Source organism: Antechinus flavipes, chromosome 2 (assembly GCF_016432865.1).
Source record: "Antechinus flavipes isolate AdamAnt ecotype Samford, QLD, Australia chromosome 2, AdamAnt_v2, whole genome shotgun sequence".
In the NCBI taxonomy this organism is placed as follows: Eukaryota; Metazoa; Chordata; class Mammalia; order Dasyuromorphia; family Dasyuridae; genus Antechinus; species Antechinus flavipes.
Genome location: NC_067399.1, coordinates 367418275 through 367443333, shown reverse-complemented (window position 1 = coordinate 367443333; position 25059 = coordinate 367418275). Strand labels below are relative to the sequence as shown.

At 32.9% G+C, this 25059-nt stretch overlaps 1 protein-coding gene across 1 annotated transcript in view; it reads right to left on the bottom strand.

The window, feature by feature from the left end:
- Positions 1-332: 332 nt before the first annotated feature.
- The window catches only part of HSPA4 (heat shock protein family A (Hsp70) member 4), a 37730-nt gene continuing 13003 nt past the window's right edge, over positions 333-25059 (bottom strand). The window contains exons 5-19 of the mRNA XM_051978255.1: positions 24570-24669; positions 22230-22363; positions 16692-16936; positions 15589-15665; positions 13900-14051; positions 13107-13213; positions 12592-12725; positions 11215-11396; positions 8161-8250; positions 6893-7045; positions 6099-6224; positions 3538-3645; positions 2332-2451; positions 1092-1253; positions 333-743 (exon numbers count right to left, since the gene is read on the bottom strand). Coding sequence (XP_051834215.1) covers positions 540-743; positions 1092-1253; positions 2332-2451; positions 3538-3645; positions 6099-6224; positions 6893-7045; positions 8161-8250; positions 11215-11396; positions 12592-12725; positions 13107-13213; positions 13900-14051; positions 15589-15665; positions 16692-16936; positions 22230-22363; positions 24570-24669 — 2094 coding nt within the window. The 3' untranslated portion in view covers positions 333-539. The remainder of the gene's footprint in view (positions 744-1091; positions 1254-2331; positions 2452-3537; positions 3646-6098; positions 6225-6892; positions 7046-8160; positions 8251-11214; positions 11397-12591; positions 12726-13106; positions 13214-13899; positions 14052-15588; positions 15666-16691; positions 16937-22229; positions 22364-24569; positions 24670-25059) is intronic.

The following is a 25059-nucleotide window of genomic DNA, read 5'->3' as shown; positions in this document are numbered from 1 at the left end:
GAGGGAATCTGTTCATTTAAGGAGTGTCTTAATATACAAGCAAAAAAAAAAAAAGAATCAGAGAATCATTATTTTCTGTATTACAGAAAAACCCCAGAAAGTCATGCCATTCTAGTTTCCCTCCTTCCCACCCCCTAAAAAGTTCAAAATAGAGTTGTATTCCTAACAAGCTTGATCTGCAGCTAACTACAGTTCTCTGGTCTAGATCTTCATAATAAATTTCTTCCTTAATCTGATCAAACGGAGGGGAGAAGGGGAAGGGGAAGAGAAGAAGAGGGAAGAAATAACTACTGCTTTAGGAAATTCAAAATGAATGAATACAACATAAGAACTAGGAGGAAAACAGACAACATATTGGATGGTGTATTGATGCACTTTGCAGTTTTCATATTCAATACATTTTCCCTTCAAGAGAAAAAAAAAACCATAAAATGAACTCTAAATAACTTGCAATATTAATCTGTTCTCTTTGCTATTTAGAACAAAGTTGACAACTTAAAGCTTTATGATATGGGCTTTAATATAAACAAGTACTGGAATTAATCAATGTCCATTTCAGGAAGTTTCTTCTCAGAATCTGGGGAGGCGCTTGGATCTATATTCTGTTCAGTGGCCTGAACCCCTCCATGGCTATCACCTTGTCCTTCTAGTGGTCCATTCTGTTCCACATGCTCATCATCTTTTGGAAGCTCCACTTTAGGTCTAGGCTTTGTAACTATAGGGTTACAAATGCTTGTAAGCTCCTAAAACAGAAACAAAAGCATTGGGATTTTGGGGGGTAAATGGCCAAGAAATAATTTACTTTTCTATTTTAATCCCACCTCTAATGCTTACTACCTGTGAGGCCTAGGCAAATTACTTAGTTTTTCTGGAATTCAGTTTACTCATCTGTAAAATGAGGGAGGTCATGACTAAATGACCTCTACTGGCTCACTGAACTCTGGATGAATAGTGTTGGAAGAAGTGACATTTTATCACAAGTTCTGTATAGTAAAGTGACTTACATGTTGCTCTCAAAATTATGCTCAAGACCTACACTGAACCATGTAATTAAGCTAACTAAATGGGAATAAGATCAGATAGTGAATTACTTTAATTTTTGCTTCAATCTCCTTTGTCTTTATGATTGGATCCACAGTAAGACTCTGTCTGTTTTGAAGATTTAGCTTGTTGTTCATCCATTCCATTGCTTCATTAGTGCTCTTCTCAACTTTCAACACATCTGCTGCATCCAAATGGTCATACTGTTCGTCCTATAACAGGATGAAAAACTAATCAATCTTTCAAGCCAGCCTGCCTTAAGATATTGTCACCTCCTAAAATACAGACAAAATATTATCTTACACCAAAACAGAAGTCAGACTACACTCAGAAAAATATATAACAAGGTACTTTCAAATATCTTTAAAGAAGAAATAATTCATTGATGTTTTATGAAGACAAACTTTTAAATGCCAAAAGCATCTGAAGAGAGTAATTAATTAAGAGAAGCTTCATTAATATTCAAATCACTTTCCACATTTTAAAAAAAGGTGCTAGCATAAGGAGTTGAAGAAAAAATAAATGTTTATCCTTATAAAAGTCTTTCACTAGGTAGAATTAAAAAGATTAGTTTTATTATATAAGCATTAGAAAATATATTCAGCTGTTAAATTAAGGGTTTGCAATCCAGTTTTTAGAAGGAAGTTAAATAGGACAATTGGGCCTTGACTCAAGAAGATCTGAGTTCAAATCCAACTTCAAACACTTATTAGCTGTGTAACTTTGGGCAAGGTACTTAACCTTGGTCTGTTTCAATTTCTTCCAATTATAAGATGTTGGTAATATCTTTCAGAGATGTTGTGAGGCTCAAATGAAACATCTGTAAAATGCCTGGCATGTAGTAGTTGTTATAAAATTCTAACTATTTTTAAAATTTAATATACTGTATTGCCTACAAGAGGATGTAAGAGGGAATACTAAAACACCCAGTAATTAGAGGATACACAGCGTAGTAAGTAGAAAGAACAATGAGACTCAACACCAGATCGGTGCCAGAAGAGTGTGGCTGGAGTCCAGGTCTTTGACATGGATTTGCTCATGTAACTAGCTTCATCATAAATTAGATGAAATCAATCTATCTGTGCCTCCTCCTCCTTACATATAAAAACAGTAGTGATAATTTCTTGAGTATTCTAAAAAATGTCTTAAAAAAAAAAATAACTACAACAACACTAATCAGAAACCTGGATGATTTTTTTTTTAAAGAACAGAACACTATAATTTAAAGGGAATTTCTAAGGAAAAAACCTACACATGCTTAAAAACAGAAACTCTTTGCGAAATAGATACCTTGTTTCTGAAAGAATCAATTATTTTCATAAACATTTGGATCTGTTTCCCCAGTTCTTCAAATGCTTTTGGTCTTTCTTCAGATTCCTGGAATCGATTTTTAATGGGCTGACCCAGATTCTTGGTGAAAAAGAAAGACACAATGTATTATTAGGGTAGTTTCAGGATAAAGGAAATTATTTTTTCTTTGTTATATAGAACACTGAGTTGTAGAAATTATATATTTGAAACAAGTATATTCAATTCCCATTTATGACATGAGGATAATCAATTCCAAGTCTAAGTAATAAATCAGCTTCTAAGCTCCACTCAATCACCTTAGCATTGCTTCTCCTCTCTGTGGCCATATCTATTAAGCACAGCAGTCAAACTGAGGAATACCCAAGTCAAATGCCACAACATTTATTCCTGCCAAAAAGGAGAAAGGCAAGAAACTAAGCTACAGTTCAGGGAGAGGTGCTTTACTCTTCAGTAAAGCACAATGCCTACCACGCAGAAAATACTTTCTTTATTAAGTGTTTATTGATTTGACATTGTTTTTTCCTTATTGCATGTTGTGCTAAAATTCTATTCTCAGTGCATGAAATGCTAATTTAAAATTTTAACCCCAATCACATTAAAAGCCCAATCCTTTCAGCATCAAATTAGAACATCTTTTCCATCACTCACTAATGAAAAAAGTTTTCAAAACTGCACTTGCTGATAACAAATACATATTTACAATGAAATTGCCAATGCTATAACATAACTATTACAAATGAGATTGTGTATATTAGAACAATAATAACTTGAAATAAAAAAATAATTAGTCCACCATATTGCACTTTCTCATTATAAAAGTAGCAAAATGAATAATTCAAAAATACCTTACACATTCCCTGGTCAGTTGTTTCTGGAAAAGTCACATGATGATCTTCCTCAATTTCTGTAAAATCCTTTCCATCCTGCCTTATAGGGTTGTTGCATATAAAATGGAATATATGCAAATCACTTTGCAAACCTCAAAATGCTACAACAATGCTGGCTATAATTGTTATTGCTCATTATTATACCTAGGTAGATATTTTAGGAAGCCCTAAAACCTCTAGGAATGAGGTTCCAAGATAGATTTGACTTCTGCTGAATTTATTGGTATTAATAGTTTCAGGAAATTTTAGGTTAAAGTTTATTGCAGTTTCATTATGTCACAATAAAACAATATTTTACCTTCAACTCTGTTAATTTATCAATATAAACATGTTTGGGCTGATCTTCTCCATCTTCATACAACCAATTTTCAGTATCTTCTAGTTTCAAAGTAAAACTGTTACGATCCTAAAAGCATAAAAATATTTAATACATACATATAATCTAGAAAGAAAAATAATTAGTTTATAAAGTATGTTCAGGCAATCATCTTATTTCTCTCCTCCTTTCAATCACTAAAAATTCCCAGAAAATGTCTACCCTGGTTGCCTCTACTTATTCTCCTTTCTCACCCAGTTGTTAACATAATCTGCAATCTGGCTTCCCCCATATCATCATTAATATGAAACTGCTACCTCTAATGGGCCAAATAAGATCCTATGGCTTCCTAAGAGTTCTCATTCTTCTTAACTAAACACAGCAGGTGACACTACTATTTAATATATGCTGACTTCTGTCCCCATCCCACTTTTCTCCTCTCTGGACTTTGGTGATACTGCTCTTGCCTGGTTTTGTATGGCCACTCTTCAGTCTCCTTCACTTACCATGAATATCCCCAAACTTTCTTTTCTTTTTCAATAATCTCATCAACTCTCACAGATTCACTTATTTCCATGCAAATGATTCCTATATCCAGATATTCAGCCCTAATTTCCTTCCCAAACTGTAGTCTCACAATCCAAATGGATGTTCTGGAAGCACCTTAAACTCAACATGCTCAAAATATGACTCATTATTTTCCCTCCAAACACATCTCTTCTTATAGTTTTCTTCTCTCTGTTGATACCACCAACATCTTTCCCAAAATTGAAATGATTCAGTAAAAGCCTTACTTTCCTTTTTCTATTTATAGAGCCACAAGCCTTTCTACTACCTAATTTCTCTTCTCCAATCTATCCAAACCTAGGTTCAACAACAGTCAAAGCCTTGTTCAAGAAACTTGTGGAATTCTATTGATTATAGAAATGCAAATTAAAACAGCTCTGAGGTACCACCTCACACCTCTCAGATTGGCTAAAATGGCAGGAAAAGATAATGATGAATGTTGGAGGGGATGTGGGAAAACTGGGACAACAGTGCATTGTTGGTTGATTTGTGAAATGATCCAACTATTCTGGGGAGCAATTTAGAACTATGCCCAAAGAACTATCAAACTAGACATACCCTTTGACCTAGCAGTGTCATTATTGGGCTAATAATGACCCCAAGAAATCATAAAGGAAGGAAAGAAACGTGCAAAAATGTTTATAGAAGCTCCTTTTGTGATAGTAAGGAATTAGAAAATGAGTAGATGACCATCCATTGGGGAATGGCTGAATAAATTTTGATATATGAAGGTAATGGAATATTATTGTTCTATAAAAAAAGATGAACAAGCTGATTTTAAAAAGGCCTGAAAAGATTTTCATGAATGGATGCTGAGTGAAACAACCAGAACCAAGAATACAACATACATAATAACAGCAACAATGTGTGATGAGCAACTCAAATTCTTGGTTCTTTGCAGTAGTTCAGTGATCTAAAGCAATCAATAGATTTTGGACAGAAAATGCCAACTGCATCCAGAAAAAGAACTACAGAGATTGAAGGTAAATCAATACATGCTATATTCACTTCTTTTTCCTGTTGCCTTTCCCTCACCCCTCCCATGCTCTGATTTTTCTCTGCCAACATGATTCATAAAGCAATGTGTATTGAAAATAATTTTTTTTAAATTAAAAAACAAACAAACAAAAAAACCTAAAGACATTTGTCAACTGCTACTGCCTCCAGGATAAAACACAAACTGCACTATTAGGCATTTTGTATTCTTTGCACCATGACTTCAGCCTATCTTTATAGATGTACTTTACACATTTTCCTTCACACATGCTCTGTTCCAGTTAAACAAGTCCAAGTATTGTACCTATCTCCTATCTTCCTGCTTCTGCACAGAAAATTGTTCCCTCTTACCCCCATATTCCAATGCATAGAATAAACTCCAGAGACAAGTGGTGGTGCAATGGATAGCTGGGCTTGGAATTAGGAAGGCTTAAGTTCAATTTGGCCTCAGATAACTTACTATGTGACTAGCTTGTATCACTTGACTGCTGTTTGTAAAATGGGTATAAAAAGAGCATTTACCTTAAAGGTGGTGAGAATCAATGAGATATTTGAAACATGTTAGCATGGTGATTGGCACATGGGCAATATTACATAAATGTTAGCAACTATTATTATAACTATGCAAGGCTTAGCTCAAGTACCACAGTCTACAAGATTCCCTCCTGATACTTATAAGTCACTTGTATCCTCCTCTTCATGTTTCAGATTATTTTATGTTTACCTCATATAATTTTGAATTGACATATATATATAATGTTTACTCCCTCAACTCCCATGCCCCATTTGAATATAAATTCCTTAGTATTCTAACAATAAAAACTTGTCAAATCCATGAAATTCGAGATTCTGATCAACTTCAATCACTGTTCTCTATAGATTCAAATAATCATGTTCATTCTGAACTAATTGTATTATTTTGCAAAACATTCATGGATCTTCAAAGAGCACAAATTTTTAATTTCCCAACCAATACTTACATCCTCACTAACAAATTTCTCATACAGGCCATTTAATTTATCTCTCATTTCATAAACATATTCTTCCACTGCATTCTTGGCATCATTTCTTTCCTTTTCCAGCTTATCCTGCATGATCATCTTACCCTGAGAAAGAATAAACTAAATTAGCAAGATTTTGGCTAAAAATGCAAAATTATGAATGTTAGAGTCCAGGAGGAAAACAAAAAAAACCTTCCCACATTTCTCAACCAAGCCCTCCTAACAAGAGAATGACTTTATTAAGAAAGAACACATTTTCAGTACTGAATTAAAAAAAAATTTTCAAAGAAGATTTTAGCAAATGGTATGTCAGTACTAGTGGGAAGAGAACATATCTTGGAGAACTAGGAACAAACAATATTCTTATACTTTAATAAGAAATTTGAAAACAAATGGATTAATTGGTAATGTGTGCTAAATAAAACATATTGCTTAATACAGTTAACAACAATAATGGAATGCAATACAATCTGGGATAATTCAGAATAAATTCTCCCTCTGGCCAACAAGTTATGTCACTCTGACCAAAGTATGTTATGTACTTGTTAATGTACGATTTGTATTGGAAGAAAGGGAAAAAAGCTCAAGAATTCAAAAACATTACATACACTTCAATAAATCTCTGAATTCTACAAATTATTCCATAGAACAGGACAATTTGTAATGATCCAGAAGATTAACAAAGATATCTCAAGTTAAAATCTATTTAATCCACCAAACTCAAATGTCTCTGTGTTCCAAAGTTTTGTAACTAAGAAGACATTAATAATTACCTCATTTTCAATGTATAAATTCAACATTTCTCTTCCTATCTGCCATAACAACTGATTTTCAATAGGGAGATCCACAGTGGTAGTTTTAACTTTTGCTTTCTTAGCTTGAGGTGGTTGATCCATTTTTTTATCTTTGGACCCCGTTTGAGAAGTCTACAAAACAGAAAATAATGACAACCAAATATGTAAGGACAGACTGTTTTCAATTTTCATTTGGATGTTGAAGCAAAATTTGATCTAAGTCAGTTTGATACTGGAATGCATTTCCTCCCTAGAAATAATGTAATAAATTAGTGGTAGTTAGTTTCCAAATTAAGTCTGTAAAAGTCTTTTAATGCCACATTGCAGTAAATTGTAAAAAAAGATTTCTGCTTTATGTAAGCTTTCAAACTAGATGATTTTTAAGGTCCCTTGGAACTCAGTCTATGAATTAGAATATTACTCTATCACACATACAAAAAGTATATATTTACTACATATTTTAGTATTTATGGAAGAATTTCTGAGAAATTGTTAAGTGTGCAAAAAAAACCAGAGCCTTTAAAAAAGATTTTCTTTACTTGCTAATTAAAAATATAAACACTTGCCTAAATACCTGGCAATATTGGAAAAGGAGGGACTAACAACTAAGCAGGTGTGACAACATGTACCTTCCTTGTTGCTGCTTGCTCAATTGTTTATTTGTATAAACTAGGTGGTCATGTAAGGTATCTGGACAAAGACCATAATTATCCCTTAAAAGTTCTTTCACTAACACAATTTAGATTTGAAAACTGACTTACATAGCTGAAGAAATTTATCCATCAAAATTGGTCATTATCTTATCAAACTGGATGACAAACAATGCTTTCCTTCAAAAGATTTTCACAGATACAATCAAAATTAAATATAAAGCTACACCACATGGATTAAATTTAAACTAATCAGTTATGCTAGTATTTATAAGCTATACTTATAAAAATCTAAAATAATGCAAATTTTAAAAAACAAAATATTAAAACAAACTCCAAAATTTTTATTGAAAAATCAGTTAACACAAATACAATGTCTATGGGATACTTTAATTACTAATAGCATCCTATCCAGTCAATTGGATTATTTATTAATAATTAATCCAAATTTAATGTTGACATTTCCTGATGGCTTGTATTCTAGCCAAATGTTAATCACAGTTAATGTAAACGACAAAACTTATAAAAATTCTTCAGCATTAAAACAAAAGAATGCCTAATACGGCTTATTTTGAAGATTCAAATGCAATCTTATACCTCCATTTCTTCAGATTCTGTCTTATTTTCCCCTTGTATCTGATGTTGGTTTTCCTCAGTTTTCTGTTCTTCTTGATCTACTTGCATCTTCTATGAAAAGATGAGATTAGATTTAATATAGTCAAGCCAGAAATGTACACATTTTAAATAAAAGTGTAATTATAAAATGTTTAATAAAATGAGACAACACAAGTATGAAAGCATGATTAAAGATCACAGATAAAAAAATTAGGAAGAAAAGCATATCATTTACCTTTCACATATATGGGGAAGTGATATATCCTTCTCCCAAACAAGGGAAAATGGCCATTACAAAAGATAAAATAAACTGATTATAAAAAAAAGGAAAAGCTGCTCCCAATTCCCAATATAAATAATGGCTAAAAATAAATATAGCATTATTATAGCACTTCATATTATCCTCAATTTACAGATTATCTGAGGCAGAAGTTAAATGACTTGATCAAAGTCACAAAGCTAAAATACGCAAAGATGACAAAATATAGCAATAGTCAATATGGGAGTGGTTATGAATAGATTTTCAATCAGAACCACACTACACAATACCATTGTGTGGTGAGGGTCCTTGCCTTGCACATACACAAGGCATACCCAGAGACTTGTCTTAGGAGAAGCAGAAGAAATATATTTCTTTCTCACGAGAAAGGAGACATCCAGTATTGAGCAAAAAATAAAACCATGAGTAAAGGTGAACAATTTTCAGCAACTAAGCAGAATATCTACCCCAGCCCCAGGCTCTTCAGAGCTTACTTGAAAATTGCCCACAGCCTTAAAAAAAAAAAAAAAAAAAAATATTTCCTCAACTGGGAGAGATTTGGAATCTTGTCTTTCCTCTACAAGGGGAAGTTTGGTGCAAGAATTAATGCCCCAAGGAGGCTTCAACAGTGCAAAACTAAAGGTAAAAAGCAAAAAAGTTTCTTTTAAATCTCAGGCCACATTCCAATTAATAAAGTCAGTCTCTGTCTCCAAGCTTACATTCTAGAAGGGGATAACAAACTCCACCCTTGATTATTCTTTGATATCCTTGTGTATTTATTTTCTAATTTGTTTCACTTCTCCAATTTAATTTTCATAACCAAACAAATGTTTATCCCTCCCCCACAATACAAAACTTATTTTTTAAAACTAAAACCAAATTTGATTTAAGTATTTTAGATTAATGCCTTCACTTTCTTGTTTGTTTGTTTGTTTGTTTTTTGGCTGAGGCAACTGGAGTTAAGTAACTTGCCCAGCATCACACAGCCAAAAAAATGTTAAGTTATCTGAGACCACATTTGAACTCAGGTCATCCTGACTTCAGGGCTGGTGCTTTATCCAGGGCAGCCACCTAGCTGCCCCAATGCTTTCACTTTCTAATAGTATTAATGGGTAGATGAGGAAATAACTGCCTCAGCATCCTTTTATAATAAAATTGTATCAATTCAAACATTTTTTGATATATCTGTTACATGCAAAATTCTCACAGTCAAGTAAAAATCATTCAAGTTTGGCTTTTTTGTCTGAAGACTGGGCCTGGAGAAATAAATAATAGCAAAGCAGAACAACAATGATATAAAAAAGTTGAAAGATGGTGTCTGCACTATATACACACACATAGTAATCAACCAATTAGCACCATTAAGGCACCTACTATGTACCAAGCACTATGGGAGACACAAAAGTAAAGAATGCAAACATTCCTATTTAAGTTTATATTTCAATGGAAAAAAAACCTATCCTCTTTCACTTTTCTTTTTCTCTTCCTCCTAGTTTAGGGAAGGCACTATCTACTGGTGAGAGGTAACACATAATTATGATGAAAAGGTAAGCTAGAATGGACGTAAAGGGCATGGAATAGCAAACAAGATGAGTTTACACATTAACCCAACTTCAAGAGGGAATCATGGGGTTTACTGAGTATGGAAATGACAGGAGTCAGACTTGAGTAAAGGGAGAAATTATCTCATTTGGGTTCATGCAATACATTAACTGCTTATAGTTCTACTAAAATGCAGAAATTAGAAAGATAAAAATCTAGGTTTTTATTATGCTTAAGCATAGATTCAGAGGCATAGAAAAATAACCCTTAAATAAAAATTAGGATTCTAGGAAGGCTCCTTATAGACAAAATAATGTCAAAGTAGCAAAGAAATAATTCCGTTAAAATCATTAACTACAGGCTACAAAAGTTAAAAAATGACAGATTATAATTCCATACTTCATTATCACAAAAGGTAAACAAATTTAGTTAAATACAGTAATATTCCCACATATCCCCTAAGTAAACAAACCTAACTAAACAGATTATATTATAAATTAAGTCAAATTACAGATGAAACTAGTTAGAGGGTTCTTAGATAGGATGATTCAAAAAGATTTACAAAATCAGGGTCAACAGAATCTCTTTCTCAAGTCAAATTATTTGGAAAGACTTGATTCCCTTTTTGATTTATCTGATTAAAGTCTGAAGTCTTAAGTAAAATGTCATCCCTTGTAACAAGCCCTAACAACCTCTCCCCCTCCAAAATAATAAAATTAATAATATAAATAATAAATAAATAAAAATAATAAAATTAATAAAAACTTTTTTAAAATCACAATTTTTCTGTAAAATCTACAAGTTTCCGTAAGACATAATTCAATTTATTATAAAGAAAATAAGCAGAATTCATCTACTCAAAATCTTTAAAATTTTTAGATACTACAACAGAACTAAAAGACAAAATAACAAATTACCCGTGAGAATCATTTAACGTCTCTGCACAACAAATTCATTCATTCATTTATTTTTTTTGGAAGGATTTAGTGAAAGGAAGAAAGGTAATTGTGGTTAAGTGACTTGCCCAGAGTCATACAGATATTAGGTATCCAGGGTTGACATTGTATCCCACTGCACTATCTAGCAGCCCTACCCAACTGGATTTAACATTTAAAAAGTGCTACACAATATATAATCCTAGACAAGGACAGTAATCTGTCAAATATTAACCATCCAGCCAGTTTACCATTTTTGTAGTGGCTTAAAGAGTGCAGGCTTTCAAGGCCCAAGATTACCTCTTCCTCTTTTGCATGCTGATCTGTTTCCATAGGCTCTTCACCTTCATCAGACTTGTGTACCTCCACAAGGGATGCACTAGACACACTAAAAATACCATGTACATTGACTCGAACTTTTACTTTAACTTTTGAACTGGATCCATCAGTCTGCGGAGTCACCTTCTGAACCAAAAACTGGGCTAAACATATGAGGGACAGAGGAGAACAATAATTAATAAAAGAAACTAACTGTAAAACAAGCAAAAAACAAAACAATGAGACTAAGAAGCTACTAATGGAGATTCTGATTAAAAACCAAATTAATACAATTAGTATCTCAGACACTTGCAAAAAAATTTCAAAGGTCACTTTAAGTAATATAAAACTTAGGGGTATACTCAAAATTATAGTCAGTCATCTTTAATTCTTTCTTTTTATACCTAGATACTAGTTAATTCTTGCTTCTACAGCACTCTATCCTTCTTCATTCCTACCATCCTAATCTAGATCTGCCAATCTATGCCTAAATTAATGTAAGAGCATCTGTAATGATCAAAGTAACTCTACTGTCTCTTAATACTTCAAATGCATCTTTCATGTCATTGTCAAAATTGTCTTACTACATAACTTAAAGTCACTGCAGTGGTCACTCACATTTACACCCACCTTAATAATTTCCAGTTATTTGCTACAGCTAAAATTTAAATTTCTAGCTTTCAGGCACTCTACAATCGATCTCCAATATTATATGTGCTACTTCTAAATAAGAACCTATTGCTCCAGTCAATCTGGCTTAATTTTTTTTTTTTATTCAAACATATACCTGTGCTTGGACTAACCTCCCAGTATGAGATAGATGCTTTCTCATCTCTCACCTCCAATACAAATCCATCCATTATTCTCTAACAAAGCCTTTCCCAACAAGAATAGCCTATCAATGATTTTTTTATTCTCTAAAAATCAAACAACCCCCTATCATTTCTTTAGCATTTAATATAACCTGACTGTAATTTCTTGTATCATCTACTCATATTAAATAAATAAATGTGAGGATAACAACATATTATTGTCAAAAATTAAGGTCAAAACCACGCATTCCATTTCTTTTCAATCAACTGTTGTAAATACCAATGTATACATCTTAGGCACTAAGTATTTTCTAATATTATTAGTTCTGAAACTTAGTAGGATCAGGGTTGGAAGGACTACTTGAGAAGTCATTTTGTTAAACCTCCCCTATTTTATGATAAGTAAAGACCAGAGAAGTTAAGTGAACCCATGTACTAACTCAGAGTTTTGCATTCCTTCCACTGTAACCAAATTTTAGAAATTGTTCTAATTTCTCAATTTTCCAAATACACAGGAACATTTCTGAGAATAACCCCTTTAAAATACCTATGGCAGGATCTGGGTAAGGTAAATCCTTAGGAGAACTGTAATAGGCCTCAAGATTAAATGGTTCCTTTCTATAAAATGTGAGAACTTTAGAGAAAGGAGCTGCATGATTCTTCGGGAAGACTTCACAATCACTAAAAAGAAGGGGAAAAAAGAAACATTTAGAATAATCACAATATTTTAACCCATGAATTTTTAAAGCACATTCTAATTTTAATCTATTATTGGTTTTTAACAATTCCAAATTTTCTCTAGAAAACATTTTACCAATCTATTAAAGAAAAAAAGATACAATTGACTATAAATTCAGGAGAGGCAAACACTGTCATCTAACATTTTAATACCTCAACTCCCCTAAGCATGATGCCAAACAATGCATACAAAAATATTAGTCAGACAGCTTTTCTGATAAACATGTCTTATTTTAATCTATGCTATATATAATTCGTTATAAGTGTTAAAGTTACTACAAAGAACATGGATGAAAGTATTAAGTATCTGGGAGATCTTATTACCTTATTCCTTCTTCTGCTGGGGAATTCCATCGAAGAGATATTGGATATGGCACTACATCAGTAATAGAAAATTCTCGTACTTTGAAAGCAGGAGACAGTATCGCACACTAAAGCAACAAATTAATCAAGTAAAAATAATAATGTAATGGTAACAATGTAATACATGATCAACATATTTATAATTTATTAATTTCTGAAAAATTTTATTGCGCTACCTTAAAAAAATGCACATATTTGAATTCACATGTTTATTTTACTGTATTAGAATTAGCTTTTGCTGGCTGTCTTATAAAATTGTCTTCTGAAAAATCACCTATTTATATGCATGGCATGGTTCATATAGAGCTTGCCAAACTAACAAAAGATGACTTTAGTGACAAAGGAATATGCAACATCTATAACATTATCTAATCTTAGTTCCTTCCCCCTTTTTGCCAATCAGCACAACATAATTTGTCAAAATTCTGGTAATCACCTAGTTTTAAAGTGACTATATATTGCTATATTAGCTTAACATGTGTAATTGAGTACAATTTTTTTGTTTCACAGAAATTACTTTTAAGAAGTTATATTTCAAAATCATAACTTGAATATTAATAGTGAAACCAAAGTTAATTTGAATTAAATAAATTAAATTAAAATATTAATGAAAATTGCTTATAATCTGACATCAAATGGTAATCAATTAAATGAAAGAACAAACCAATGCCATATTATGTCCAACAAAACAATCTACCTATGGCTTTGAGTGAAATCAACTGAAATCTGCTATTAGCTAATGAAATTAACTCACCTGCAATGCACACCCTCGTGTGACTGCTTCATCTGCATTCAATGTTGTACTAAGTTCTTTACCAAAGAATTTGCTAATCTTCTCTTTCACTGCAGGGATTCTAGTGGCACCACCAACTATCTCCACTGCATAAATATCCTCTTTCTTTAACTCTATTTAAAAGAGTAAGAAATACTTAACATTGCTAAAATCTGAGTTATTAGCTTGTAATAAAATATAAAGGCACTGATTTTATTACATTTAAAAATTCATTACCAAATATTTTTTTCATTACCCACATGAATAGACAATGAAGGTCCAGAGTAAAGTAAAAAAATGTAAATTGAGTCAGAAAGAATTATATAAATGACGATCTAGTCATCTAGTGTATACATAACTGGATATGTGATTTTGTTTTAACTAGTGTTACCCCAAGGATTATTTTGTCAGAGAGACAATGTTCTGATTGGTTTTTAAGAGTCCCCCATTCTGAATCTGTATATTGGCATTTGGATCATATAAATAAAATTTCCTATGAGACAGGGACATGTCAGGTTACCAAGTTTGATGGTACTATCGATCTGACAATGAAAAAAAATAGACTGTTTTGGCAAAGAAAATTTTTTCAGCCAAGATGACAGGAATGGCTGTTATCAAGGCATCCAAGTAAAGGAAGCCTGTTCTGGTATCAGTCCATCTCCCAAGTTTCACATGAGTCTATTATAGCATCTTAATCACTCCTTCAAAATAACTTTTGTTTCTATTCATTAATTCAACAATCATTTATTGCTTTTATCTCTATTGCCTATTAGGTATAAAGCAATCATTTCTATGTCTAACCTCAACTCCTCTCTCTGCAACTGAATCCATTTTCGCTTGTTCTGGCCTTCCTGGTGATAACGGTTGATCACCATCTTCCATAGAAAAGCCTTTCGTATGTATACCTAAGGACAATTATTAGGGTACACTCAGCTTCTCTTCTCCAACCTAAATATAACTTACGTAACTATAATGAGTATTAAGACTTACTCTTTTAGGGTTTTATCTACAAAACTAGAATCTAGTCAGCACATAGAAAACATCACAACTAATATATTTTTTAAAAATATAATCAAAGTTAGTATTACATTATTAAGCTTAAAAGACATTCTTTCTGTAAAATAACTAAATGGATAAACCCATTCCCCCTTCCCCCTCCCCCCCAAATGCAATTTTACAAAAGCATTTGTTGGGAAAAGCTAGCCTATTTCAAAACAAAATATCAACATTTTTAATCATAATTAATTTTTTTGGGAAGTCTGATATTTAGAAATCACTTGTCCAACAAAATATTCAACACTAATGAAACATCAAAAATTATTACCATAAAAAAAAAAAAAAGCAAATCTCTAACTCAGAATATCAATAACATTTTAATTTTTTTTTTCCTAAAAAGGGAACCAACATTTTAGTTTAAAAGATATGAATTAGTTATTAAGGCTATAATCTGGATTCTCTATTGTTGAATTTTCCTAAATATTAGTTCAGGAAAAGGTGGGAAGAGTGGGGGAGGGATAAAAATCATCCCAAGTAAAACAACCAATCAGTTCATACTATGGAACTTTTACAGGCAATTGTAGGAAATAGTAATTAAAATGTCTAATTCCCAGTAGTTATATATTTGGCTTTGAGACATATTAACTACTTATTTTCTAATAATAAAGAACTTACTGGCTTGTTCCAAAACACTTCGAAGTGGTGGCTCCACTCGAGCTAAGAGATCATCACACATCTCCAGAAATTTGCTCCTATTTTAAGAAATTATAAGTTAAATTACATTCTCCTTTGAACAAACTAGGATTTAAAAACAAAAAAAATACTTATTTACCTCCTTAACATCCTAAAACTTCCAAATAAACTGTGGTGCTTTAAAGAGACCATCTCTTCACAACCCAACACATAAGTGCTAATTAGCAGCCTCAATAAAAACTGTGGCATCTTTAAGTAATATCTTTAATCTTAATAAGTAGCATCTTTAATTGTTCCTAACTTCTACTTCATACCTTTTAAGAAGGAGTGAAGGTCATCTTTCTCCAGTATTTTCAAGTATTTATTAAATATCTACTAAGTAGTAGGGAGTCTACTTGCTAGTCACTGAAGTTGTAATACAAAGAATGAAACAATCCTCTATTTTATCAAAAAGATTCCTAGTCAAGTGACAACCAGGCCAAATAAACATAAACTGTCAGAGTCTATATAGCAAACTAGAAAGGCCTAGAGACAGATTATTTGTTGTCAAGAACTTACTTATAATATGAATTTGAAGAAGGCCATCAGGTAATTGTGAAAGGATGTATATATGATAGCCAGTAGGCTGTCTAGAGGAGGAAGTTGGGGGAAAGGAAGAAGGGGAAAAAAATTGGAACACAAGGTTTTGCAAGAGTGAATGTTGAAAATTATCTATCCATGTGTTTTGAAAATAAAAAGATTTATTAAAAAAAAAAGTCAGGTCATCAGGGAATGATACATTCTGAAGATTAAATAAACAAGTTTCTTAAATCTAAACTATTTGTTTGGTCATTAATGGAAGGATGACCTAACAAATACTAATCAAAACTTGTGAATGAATGGTGGATTGTTTTATTAGAAATTTATTTGTTGGCCACAGTGAAAACTGTGCTTTCAGTTTTGCTCGTCACAGACATTAACTTATTAATCATCTCAAACAAGAATCACTTATTGAATTCATATTTTAGGATTATGGTTAAGAATAATACAGCAGAATCTAAGTTTAAAAAAATTTTTTTAACTTATCTTGAAATCCCAAGAGATACCTGTTCATAATTCCAGATACATCAACATCATTCATGAAACATTCTATGTTCATAGGGAGGTCCGAAGCATTTGCACTCATTAATTTCTTGAGTTTTTCACACTCCTGAGAAAGTCGCAACAATGCACGAATTTTGGACTTGATGTCTAGTTTGTATTTCTTCCCAAATTCTTCACAGAAGTGATTTACTAACATCTCATCAAATTTTCTACCTCCTAGTGTTGGATCAAATGCAGTGGCAAGAACCTAAGGAAGAATGTGATTAAATTACTCCATTTAGTCATCAACTGAAAAAATATATTAATTTTAATATACATCAATTCTTTATATCGACAGTGCTTTAATATTTGGCAAAGCAGTTTCTTTACAACAACCTTCTGAAGAGAGATTATCTGCAAAATTACCTAATGAGGATAAAAACAAACAAAAATTATACAAAACAACTATAACTAATTTACAATATCTTTAAAGGGCAGGTACAATGAAAGTAAGCTTAGCCCTTTTAAAAAATGAACACATTAAGAATGACAGCACTGTTCTAATAATCCTTGGAAGCTTACAACCCCAAATTCCAATCTCCATTAATGGATAAAAGGCTAAATACTCTTTCACACAGGTGACTAGAAGGCTTTGAATTTTTCAGTATTCCCTCCTGTAAAGGTTACTACTTGAAAAATCACCATGAAATGGAATTAAATGTATTTTGATGACTATTTACATTTGAATACAATAATTTCATCATATAAAATATACTGGGTACCTATGAAATTTACTCAATTAAGTGAATCATCATTTTTGTCCATTTGTTGCTGTATGTCCACATATATATTCCCCCATTCTACAAGTTGCTAGTATGTAAGCTATTCTTACCTTCTTGCTTTTTTCCTCATATTTTTGAATAGAGCTTTCTATAAATACATATATCCCCAATTTAAATTTCACAATTTAAAGAAAACAGAATCCAACGAGTCTAACAGCCCTAAAAGACAATTCCTTCTAAATAACAGAACAAACGCCACACAGCCTCTTCTTAGAACAATTTATTTATTTCTTTACTTTGCTGGGTTGACTGGAGTTAAACGACTTGCCCAGGAGAAGTATTAAGTATCTGAGGCCAGATTTGAACTCAGTTCCTCCTGACTTCAGGGTTGGTGCTCTATCCACTGTACCACCTCGCTGCCCCTACACAGCCTCTTCTTGAAGAATGGGTGCCAGCCCACCCATTCAAGTATCACAGAGCTCATTTTAGAGAAGTTAGAAAGGTAATAAAATTCAGAAATAAGATTTGAATACAGGTCTTTCAATTCTCCAGCTATCCTATCTTATCAACCATTCAACTACACTGAACTCCTACAATACAACCATGGAAAGTCTGTTACTGCTTGAATCAACCTTAAATGTTAACCTTTGCAATATCTACCTCAAAGCTCCATGAACAAAAAGAAGCACTTTATCCTTTTTCAACATGACTCCCCTTCCAAAACTGTAATACTGTGTTGTCTTGACACCACATCCCACCTCCTCAAATCTTTTTTCCAGGTTGAACAGTTCCTTCAATTAGTTTCATGCAAGGATCCTTCACTGCTTCTCATCTGGCTTTTCATCTCCTTATAGCTCTCTAGTAATTCTCTCAATAACATTCCCAAAATGTGACAGCTAGAATGAAACACAGAACTACAGGACATCACGATCATCATTAACTCCTTATTCCTGAAATCCATACTTTCTTAAATGTAGCACAAGTTTACATTAAGTCCTGGGGGTTTTTTTTTGGTTGCCACATTTACTCTAACTTAATAATGATGGTGACTTTTGTACCAGTGAAGCGCCTAAACTTTTTTCAGACAAACTACTATGATTTCCTTCATCTTATGCTACTAAAATTAAAATTTGAGCCCAAGAGTAAAAATTTCACCTTAGAATGAAATCATTGTTAGCAGCTTTTCCAGATTTTCAGGAGGTGTATCACATTAACTATCCCTCCCCCATTTCAAATATCTGAGAAAGACTGCATCTATGCCATTATCCAAGTCACTGATAAAAATCATAACCAGTATACAGACAACTAAAGATCTCTGGAGAACCTCATTTTAAGGTGATACTGAACTAATAATATAAAATATAACCCAAATAATCTTTGGATCTGGCCATTTAACTAGTTTGAAATTCACTTAAAAGTACAATTCTAGCCCTACATCAAATGCTATGCCAAAAACTAGGTAAATTATGTAGCATTCTTGTAATAGACCAGTTTTATAATCTTGTTTCTAAAAAAAGGAAATCAAGTTAGACTGGCACAACTTGTTCTTGCTTAAGTCAAGGTTTCTTTCTGGTTATCTTTTTTTCCCCACTAGTTGTTAACCATTCATCCATCTTTATAATAGAACATTTTAGAATTTTGACAGGAATTGAAGTCAGACTCACTGTAATCTGCAGACTCCTCCACACTCCTTATTTTCTAAAAATTGTAACACTGGACTTTTTTTTTTTTTTTTTTAACTATTTCGAAGCTCTGTTCTATGAAGAAAACAATGAGGTGAGGAGTCAAGATTGATGTTTTCAAAGACGATCAATGACATCACAAGGTGACGTCTTAATTGCACAGTCATCAGTCTCTCTCTTTTTGAGTTATCAAAGTCCAGCGACAAGACAAAAGTAAAGAGAAAGCTGGTGATGGCCAGGAATGCAATGGAGAAGAACTCTGGCATCTTCAATATCTGAATTAAGTTCTATGAGCTCCACAGAGCCTGCTTTCAGTTACCTTTGTAATGAAAGGACGGGGGTCTTCACATTTCCCTAACTCACTGTCAGGTTTGTGGCCTCCTCAAGTTACTTTCAACATTAGCCTCAACATTTACCAGGATGTAGCTGCTGCACATTTTACAGTTTCTTAAAGCCACCGGTGAGATTTAGATTAAGGTGGACACCAATAATGGACAAACAGACCTGAAAAAAACTTGGCAAGCCCTCACAAGAGATGCTAGTCTTCCTTGAACACTCCATATACCCCAGTGTCAAGTAGCTTCAATGAGAAAGAAAATGAGAATCTACTGAGCAAGATCTAGAGGACACCAACCCATAGATCTGAGGCAAAATTTGCCACGGAGGATGGGGATGACTGATTCTGCAGGACCTACATGTAAATATTGTCTTTGCCAGGCCCTACTTATCAGCTCATCTATAGGATAGGAAAAACAAAAGGGCCAGGAATAACTGAGCAAAATCACTCTTTATCAGCCATTTTGTGCATCTTTTATATAACTCCCTAGGGACCCCCAATTAAACTTTTTTCTTTTTTCCCCTTGTACTATTCAGACGCCATTTCTACTAAGTTAGTACTGAAATAAGCATTGTTACTTAACAGATATTCCCTGCCCTCAAAATGCTCACAATCTAATGGAAGAGACAAAATGCAAACAAATATATGCAAAACAAGGTGTATACAGAATAAACAGGAAAACATAAAAAATACTGTTTGAAATTCATAATTTAGTCCTCTCTACTGTACATTATTCTTATATCTTCCCTCCAACACACATCCTTTCTCAATCCCAATAAGTTATTCCATCTCTTGACTGCAGGAATCTTTTCTTGCTGTCTTAGAACATTCACCCTCTCCCCACCATTGTACTCTTTAACTACTGACTTCCTTGACTTCTAAATAAAATCTCTCCTGTAGGAAACCTTCACCAACTTCTTTTTAATTCCAGTGTTTTAATTTTTTCCTGTTTATCCTATATGAATTTGATCTAGGCTCAACACTCTGTCCAATGCATAGTTGACCTACAACTCAATATGGTGAGGTTTTACATGAGCATTATCTTCAGTGTGAAAATTGATCCCTTGAGAGATGATGAATTTACCAAGAGAGTATAGGTAAAGAAATGGAATGTACATAACAGTCTTGGAATACATACTCAGTTGGAATAAAAGGTGGATGATGATCTAACAAAAAAGACTTCAAAGGAACAGACATGTGGAGAGAAGAATCAAGAAATAGCAATAACATGAAAATCTAAGGAGAGTGCATCATGCAGACTGTTGAAATGTAAAATCAAGAGTTCAGGAAGGGTAATGGAATACTACTATTCCATAAGAAACAATCTGATCTATTTTCAGAAGGGCCTGGAGACTTTCATGAAATGGTGCTAAGTAAAGTGAGTAGAACCAAGAAAACACTGTACACAGTAACAAGATTATGTGATGATCAACTCTAATAGACCTGGCTCTTTTCAACAATGAGGTGATTCAGGCCAATTTTACTCAGTAAATTTCTGAAGAGAGCCACCTGCATACAGAGAGAAGATTTTGGGGACTGCATATGAATCACAACAGAATATTTTTACCTTTGTTGTCTTTTGCTTGCTTGCTTTTTTTTTTTTTAACCCTCCCTTTTCATCTGATTCTTCTTTTGCAGCTATGATAAATGTGGAAGTATGTTTAGAAGAACTGCACATATTTAACCAATTTGGATTACTTGCCGTTTAGGGGAGGAGGGAGAAAAATTTGAAACACGAGGTTTAGCAAGGGTGAATGTTGAAAACTTTACATGTATCTTGAAAAACAAAAAAAAGCTCAGAAAGATGAAGATCATTGGTAACTTTGGAGAGAACAGTTTGATTTGAATGACAGAATTCAAAAATCAGATTACAATGAAGAGCTGAGTGATGGTATGGTCAAGTGAGGATTTTGTTTTTTTTTTTCTCCTAAAAATGGGGAAGACAATAATGCATATCTGTTGGAGTAGAAACTGAGAAAAGGTGAAGATAAAACAAAGAGGAGAGAGACTGAGGATAAGACAAGAGAAAAATTGAAGATAAAAGAAGAAAGGGAGAGATTCAAAATGAGAGAGGAAGGAGATGATTGCAGGGGTAAATTACAAGAGGAAAAAATAGAGAATGAGACAAGGAAAACAGAACGGGGATAATGTAAAGAGTTTTAAGATACAGAGAAGCCATCATTAAGCAAAATAGCTAACATTTACATGGTATATTAAAGTTTTCAAAGGACTTTACATATATATATTACCTCACTTGGCATTTTTATAAATTTATAACTCTGTGAGGTGTTATCCCCATTTTACAAATGATAAAACTGAGACTCAAAGAAGTTAAGGAGGAATAAGTGGAGAGCAAAGGAATAAGCATTTATCTACTAATACCAAGCACCATGCTAAGAGCTTTTACATAGATTATCTCACTTGATCCTCACAATTACCCCACTGATTGCTAGGTGCCTCATGAATCCAGTCATAGGATTCATCAACATATAAAGCAGAATTAGAACTCAGACATTCCTGACAAGTCCGATGCTCTATTCATATCACTATGTCTTTAGTCCCTATCTTAAAATTTAGAAGACTTATAAGAACAATATTCTGTAATGATATTGTACTCCTTTTTAAGTATACAAATCATAAAACCCTCAGCCACTTTTCATCAGTGGGTACAAATAGTTTTAGAACTATTGTACTACCTCACAATCCATTCCCAATCCAAACACCACAATTACATTTCCTTGACAGAAAAGGCATATTTACTTTGAGTTTTCCTTTGTTGAATGCACACACAGACACTTGGTAGGCAGAATGTCCCATGTCAACAAAGACAACATTTCTTGGTTTCTCTTCTAGGGCAGGTAGATCTTGTTTATAGATTCCATATGCAAGGGCAACTGGAGAAAAGAGAAAATGTTCTATGTTTATAATGTATGCTATCATTCAATGGCAAGCAATATTTCACAACAGTAAAATTAGAAGCATTAAAATAGATTGTCTACATTCATATTACATTTAAATGGGAATATTGTGAAATATAAATGAAAATTATAGCACTTACATTTTATGTAAGATAAATATTTCTTTATGTAGTTGCAGTTAAGAGTTAAAAGAGAGGTAGTCTTTATCCTAACTAGTTATGGGACCAAAGAACACATTAACCTTTTAGCTTCAGTTGCCTGATGTATAAAATGAAGATGCGTGTACTAAAAGTATTATAACAGAATTATCTTGATGAAAATGATGTAAATGCTTTGAGGCTGTTTATTTTAATCCTGATTCCAAGCTGTCCCTGTTCCTTTTACCCTTTCCTCCATAACTCAAGTACCTGTTTAAAGTTTACCTGAGTCCCTCCCTCCATAGCTCCTCTACTAAGAGACTCCACAATTAAGGAGAAACAATTGTTTAATCAAAATAGTTTTTCAATTGAACTTTCTGAAATCAGAACAGTCACCATTTTTTTTGAATGTTATTAGGATTTCAATCTGTTTAAAAATAATGAAGATTCAAGAATTCCACTTCTTAAATCAAGGCACTCACACCAAATCTCTAAGAGACCATTCAAATCTTCTATCAACCCAAAGGAACTTCTCAGAAACCTTAAATCTTAAAAAAATTGTCCAAGCACCGAGAAAGTGAATGACTATCCCAGAATCAGACAGTATGTGACAGGCAGAATGTGAATCCAAGTCTTCTGGATTCCAAAACTACAAGTAAGCTAAATCACAAAAAGTATTCTGATATTAAGAGAATTAGACTTGAAATTATGAGAGCCCTGTATCCACTGCAAGGCATTTAGTAATATGTAACCAAAGGCAAGTTCTAACTTTCATTTTATAAAACCTCAATTTACTTATGAATAATAAAATGTATATATCAGTGCTCATAGTATTGGCACCATATAAGGCTGCTGTAAGGAAAGCATTCTGCAAATCTTAAAACACCATATAAATGTAATTTATTACTTACTACCTACATATAGCTTACCTAAGATAAAACAAAAGTTACATATACTACTCAAGAATTATCAATTGGAATATTTCATATCTTAACTTGCTTTTATTGTTGCTAAATCTCCTTTCTTAGTTTTTTTTAAAACCTCAGATGAAATTTATCCTGCCCTATTTTGTTATAGATAAATTGATACAATGCATTATATGAAGTAACTAGAATACCAAAAAGCTTAGTCCTTCCAAATATAATTTAATTAGTTTGTACAGTAAACTACTATGTAACTAAGTAACTGATGAGTGAGGATAGAAACAAGAGAGAAAGAATGTAACTGAAAAAAAAGTAGCAACAAGAAAAAAAACCAGGCTCGTATCACTGATCCAGTTGAAAAAGCAATTTAAATGTTAGAACACATCCACCAGCCCATCTTCTATACCTATTGAACTGTATAACTCAGATATTACTCCCAAAATCAAAACAAAAATAAAGCTAATAAACTTTTGTGAAAAAATATAACCCAACCTGGCAAATCCTCAGCATTATAAAATCCTTATGAGGCCAAATTATGCTCAATATAGTCCATTTTTAAAGACAGGAATGCAGACTAATATAAACAAATGCCAGAAATATCTCCATAGCATTCTTACCCAATTAAGCACAACACTCCTCCAATTAATAGGTTTTTTACTATTACTCTAGTGCAGAAATTTATAATATAACAATGCCTTGAAAATGTGAATGATACCACCTTTAATACTATACACAAATACATCATTTTTATCACCATTCAAGTCAGAGACATTTTTACCGTATTTAATAGGACCATCCCTGTGCCTTGTGTTATAAGAAAAAACAAATACAAAAATAATTCCTCACCTCAAGGAGTGTAATTACAACTAGAGTGATAAGATAAATGCCAATTAATATGCAAGGACAGAAAATGCCAGAGTAAATAGTATAAATAATTTCCAAAGAAGGACTTGATCATTAATGGCTGGAATATTCATACTATATCTCCAAGGATCTGGAGGAATTAAGACAAAAAAAAGAGGAAAAGAAAGCACTTCAAATGCAGAGAACAGACAAAACAGTAGTTTTATCATCTGATGGCTTTATTTACATTAGATAATTAAGTCCCAGATTCCCTTTTACCTGCAGTAGTTTCATTCATCAGTCGTAGGCAATTGAGACCAGCAATTTGTGTGGCATCCAGCACAGATCTCCTCTCAGCATCTGTAAAGAAGCAGGGGACCTACAAAAAAATATTAAAAATTATAATGAAAGAAATATTTGCTTAAATGAGATAAAGTACAGTGCTTTGTAATCTAAGAGCTATTATCATTGTTACTAGGTTCAAACTACAATGTCACTTCATGGAAGTAATCAGATGCTTTACAGCTGTTAATAGTTCAAATGAATTTTCATACAATCCATGCATTTTATTCCCCAGAAGTGGTTCTCTGAAAAAACCAGCACAAAAAAGCCTGAAGCCCTCCCTAACCCCTCTGACCCCATAAGGATGAGAGGGTCAAAAAACAGCTATTGTTAACTGGGAAAAAAAGAAGAGAGAAAAATAATTGCATTTGAGGTACTCATAGGGACAGTGTTAATAAAAATGTCTACAGATGTGTAAAACTGGAGA